At 36.5% G+C, this 4,952-nt stretch overlaps 1 protein-coding gene across 1 annotated transcript; it reads left to right on the top strand.

Moving 5' to 3' along the window:
* The first annotated feature begins 1,225 nt into the window (after window positions 1-1,225).
* On the top strand, window positions 1,226-4,237 carry LOC149147204 (uncharacterized). The gene has a single exon (XM_089441745.1). The coding sequence runs from the start codon at window positions 1,226-1,228 to the stop codon at window positions 4,235-4,237; it is 3,012 nt and encodes a 1,003-aa protein (XP_089297871.1).
* Window positions 4,238-4,952: the final 715 nt, after the last annotated feature.

Here is a 4,952-nt window from a genome sequence, read left to right as displayed (position 1 = left end):
AAATATAAATGATATTGAGAAATTTTATTTTTTCATATTAATATATATATATATATATATTTTTTTTTTTTAATTTAAAAATTTATATATATTAACTCAAATTTCCAATTTCAAAATTTTATATTTATTTTAAATGTAATATTATATATGGTTATTATATTGTTATTTATTAAAATTTTATATTTATTTTAAATGTAATATTATATATGGTTTTTATATTGTTTTTTATTTAAGTTTTTGTCATCATCTGTTTTTTCACGTGGTTCGATGATAAATCATACTAGTTAATTGGAAATGTCTCAACCAAAAATTCTTTTAATGTGATTTCGTCCTTTTCTTAATTCATTATATTTAATTTATTAAATTAAATTTAAAATTATAAAATAGAAAAATTATTTAATTAATATTTTTTTATTGAAATATGAATAATATTTTGAAATTATAAATTTGTGTATTTTTAATATATGAAATCTATACATATTTTTTATATCAAATCAAATTTGCCATTCCAAAAAAATACTAAATTTCGAAAAAAAACACAAAAACATATTAAAAAAAAATAAATATAAAATAAATAAACTACGATAAAGCACTTAGGAAATGATAAACATCAACAAAGTATTTCTCCATATCACATGTTTCGCTTACTTGATTTTACACAAAGCGGTGAAAATGGGCTCTATGTTTTTATCGACATAACAGCACCAAAACGGAAATTATTAGACATAAATACTTTCTGAGACATTAATACATAATAAATAACTGCTCTAAACCCAATGCTAAAAAATTATCCTGTAGTAGCGGGGTGGCATAACTTTATTGCCTCCCCTTTTCAGTACTGTCACCTTCTCTGTGATGGAATTAAATCAAGAATACACCCCCTCTCTTTCCGCAATTCAGGCGAAAGTTACACTCTCAGGGTCTCCTCGATTATAGCAGGAGGAAATACAACACCATGCACTGTGTCAACTGGATGTACTTGTGAATGTACAGCTGCTATTTGGTGCTAAGTGAACAGGCTTGGAAGAGGTACCAAGAACCCAATTCATATGTAGAATGCTTCGGCCAATGCTGAATGTTATCATGAAAGATGAGTTTAACAAGTTGATGTAAATGCCTCAAAATGCTAGCTGGTTTGTTACATTCTGTGGGTTAGAAACGTAACAGCAAAGTTTTAATTTTTGGGTTAGATTGAGATTGTTTGTCAGTTTTGGTAACTGAGAAGATGGATTTCAGAGATCTCAGAACAATAGTTTCAAATCCTGAGGAATTCTTGTGTGAAGACACCGAGCTTCCTGTGAACAATGTGAATAAAGAATACCCGAATGTGCATAGGTATATGGAAACTCACTTCAGGCTCCTCAGAGAAGACCTGCTTGTACCATACAGGGATGCTGTGAAGGAGTTCAGAAGTAAGCAGACGCAGTGGACGACAAAGCCGCAGCCCCACGATGTGCAAGTATACTCAAATGCAAGGCTGGTCGGCATGCGAGCAGGGAATGCAGGTACTGAATATGTAATTAAGTTTGATAATGTTGAGGGGCAAACCATGAAGGTAGATTGGATTAATTCAAAGTTGCTTATGTTCAATTCGTTGCTCTGTATATCTCCTGATGGGTTCAGCACATTTTTTTGGGCTGTGGTGTCCACCCGGAGAGTGAAAGAATTGCATGATGAAGGGATTATTGGGGTGAGGTCTGCTGATGGGTTGGAGGTGAAATTTGAGCATGGAATAGAGTATATTATGTTTGAATCCACTAGTGCATTTTTTGAGGCGTACCAGCATGTTTTGAAGGTGCTGCAGAAGCCAGAGATGGAAAAACTTGCTTTTTTGGAGCACTTGGTGTCCCTTAAACGTGTTGTGGGAGAGCCACAGTATTTGACCTCAAGGGAGGCCAAGAAGGTTGAGAAGTCCGAAAATTGTGTATCAGAGAACAATGAGAAAAGTGGCACGGGATGGACAGTAGAACTGGAGCTTACAGCGCATGGAAAGAATGAAGGAATTGATGATGGTTGGGGTGGAGAGAATAACATTTTGATTTCAGAAGACCTCGAAAGAGTTGATATTGGTTGGGACGAGGATCCAAATGAAGGCATGGATGCCAGGTGGGATTGGGGCCAAGAGCCTACCGTTGAAGAAGGGGAAACCAGCGGAAGCAATATTCAAGAAGACCCATTTAGTTCCCCTTATGTTGATATTGATGACAGTCAGGAGGATGCAATAAAGCATGGATTGTCAAAGAAATTGGCCATCATTCAAGGTCCTGCAGGGACCGGGAAAACATTCGTGGGTCTCTTCATCACAAAGCAATTGCTTGCAAATGCAAAGATATGCAGTCCTATAGTTGTAGTCTGTTACACTAATAGGGCCTTAGACCAGTTTCTAGAAGGAATCTATAAGTACGAATCCAGTCTTGTTCGCCTTGGGACAGGGTCCAAGAGCCAGATTTTGAAGCAGTGCAGTCTAGAAAGGTTTCAGAGGAGTTCCAAGGTTTGGATACCAAGGTATCTTCGCTGCCAGAAAGGTAGGCTCAGGTTTTTGCAAGATGAAATCGCTGAGAAATTGAATTTCAGTGCAAATTGTATGCATGCAAAGTGTGTAAGTAGGGTAGCCTTGAGTAAAGTAGCAAGGGAGGAACACATGGGCAGCCTTTACTTTTGCAATTATTGTCGAGATGATGATATTTATCAGTCATGGCTGGTTGGGAATGATAAGGTTCATCCGACATTTACTTGTCCTTTATCGGGTGTTGATTCTCCACTGCAAAACACAACTACAAAATCCTCGTCGGAGTTCCATGAGATTAGAGACGAAGATGATCCTTTAAGTATCGCATTATGCATCGAATATTGTGAGGCAGGTGATGTTTGGAATTTGGATGTTCAGTCAAGGCAGCGGTTAAACGAGCATTGGCTACATGAAATTAGACTACACGGGCAAAAAGAATTTTGGAATTTGGCTCCTGAATATGAAAATATATGTAGCCAGATTGCGGAGACAAGAGTTAAGATTCAACATCACACACTGAGCAAAGCAAGAATCCTGGGCATGACTACAACCGTTGCAGCAAGGTACTTTGATGTCCTGAATTCCATAAAACCACAGGTCATGATAGTAGAGGAAGCAGCAGAAGTTTTAGAAGGTCAACTCTTGGCTTGTTTAAATCCTCATATCGAGCATCTTATTCTCATAGGAGATCATAAGCAACTCCGACCTTCTGTTGCCACATCACAGCTTTCATTTTCTCATCATTTGGACATTTCTCTATTTGAAAGGCTGGTAAGGAATGGAATTGAATACAAAACACTAGAAGTGCAAAGGAGAATGAGACCTGCAATTGCCTATCTTATACTGGGCTTTTATCCTACTCTCAGAGATCACAGGTCTGTCCAAACCTTAGAATCTGTGAAAGGAGTTCGACAAAATGTCTTCTTCTTGGATCACATGAATGTGGAACAATGTGCAGGCAACTCGGGAAGCAAATTAAATATTGGGGAGGCTGATTTGGTTGTTGAATTTGCAATGTATTTAATGAATAAATGTGGTTACACTTCAAAGGACATAACTATCTTGAGTATGTATCGATCCCAAGCGAGTGAGATTAGTAAACGGTTCAGTCAGCATTTCTCTATAAAGAAGAGGGACTCAGTGAAAGATAATAGTGGAGATGTGCCAAGAGTAAGAAGTGTGGATGAGTTCCAGGGGGAAGAGAGCAACATCATAATTCTTTCATTGGTTAGAAACACGACTTATTCTGACCAATTGTCACCTCTGGATCAAATATTGCCTTCAGAATCTATAGGCTTTTTGGGGACTCCAAACAGAATTTGTGTTGCTTTGTCTAGAGCTAGATTAGGACTCTATATGTTTGGGAATTCAACACTTCTATCAGAGAAAAGCGTAATATGGTGTGATATTATAGATCTTCTATGTAGGAATGGATGGATTGGAAGCCGGATGAAACTATGTTGTCCGAATCATAATGAGATTGAATTTCGAGTTCGCACATCTGAAGATTTCAGCTCTGTTTATTGTCCTCTGAATTGTGGAGTAACTCTAAAATGTGGTCACCCGTGTCCAAGAATTTGCCATATTGGAGGTCATGATAATGCTTATTGTCATAAGAAATGTGGGAAGATGCTTGAACTATGTGGGCATCTCTGCATGAAGAAATGCCACGCTGAAAAATCAGACGGATGTTATCCATGTCTTCGATGTAAACGATTTTGGTACTAATAACAGCATGTCTGTTTGCAGTTTATGCATTTCTTGAGGCATTGTGGTTATTTAATTTGAATTTTGTCTATATGATGATTTGGTTTCAGTTGCATGCTATATCTTTAACATTTTTAACATCCTTCCAAATCTGTTGCTTTATTACACCATAGAAATGATGAGATTAGTCTGTCTTCAATATATGAAATCTTTGATCTGGTATTTCTGTAATGAATTTCATCTGCCAATTTATATTTTCTATTGACCAGAGCTTCAAAGAATTCATATTTCCGGGTGGGCAATCTTCCCAAGGAGATTCTGGAAAGGTCTGTCTTCGAATCCCGCTGAAGAGATTGTGCAAAATTGTTTTTATTTTGCAAATATTTTGAATGTGTTATGTTGATTAAACTAGTACATTGATGTGCATTGCTGGATTCTAACTACTCTTTTGTATATTATTTAGACTAATCCTTTACTACAAACCTGCATGACCAACTTGGGACATTGCTCTGGAATGCCAGTTGCAATCAGTCCTAAATTCCATGCTTTTAATTAGTTCAGTACAGACCTGATACTCTGTTGTATTATATACTAACATTTCTATGGTCCCGGATATCTTGGTGATTGATTTTTACAAGTCTCTTATAGATTGTTATAATCAAGTATAGAGTCGAAATCATTTTATTTGATCTACTTCATTGTCATTGCCACTTTATTTGAAATCTAGTTGTGTGGT

Source organism: Pinus tabuliformis, chromosome 9 (assembly GCF_031772625.1).
Source record: "Pinus tabuliformis cultivar Carrire ecotype Pingquan chromosome 9, CPIR1, whole genome shotgun sequence".
Taxonomy (NCBI): Eukaryota; Viridiplantae; Streptophyta; class Pinopsida; order Pinales; family Pinaceae; genus Pinus; species Pinus tabuliformis.
Note: the sequence above shows the minus strand (reverse complement) of the source record. Positions and strands in the feature narration are given on the sequence as shown.

Coding starts and splice junctions, on each gene's coding strand:
- LOC149147204 (XM_089441745.1), top strand. CDS start 1,226: ATGGATTTCAGAGATCTCAGAACAATAGTTTCAAATCCTGAGGAATTC.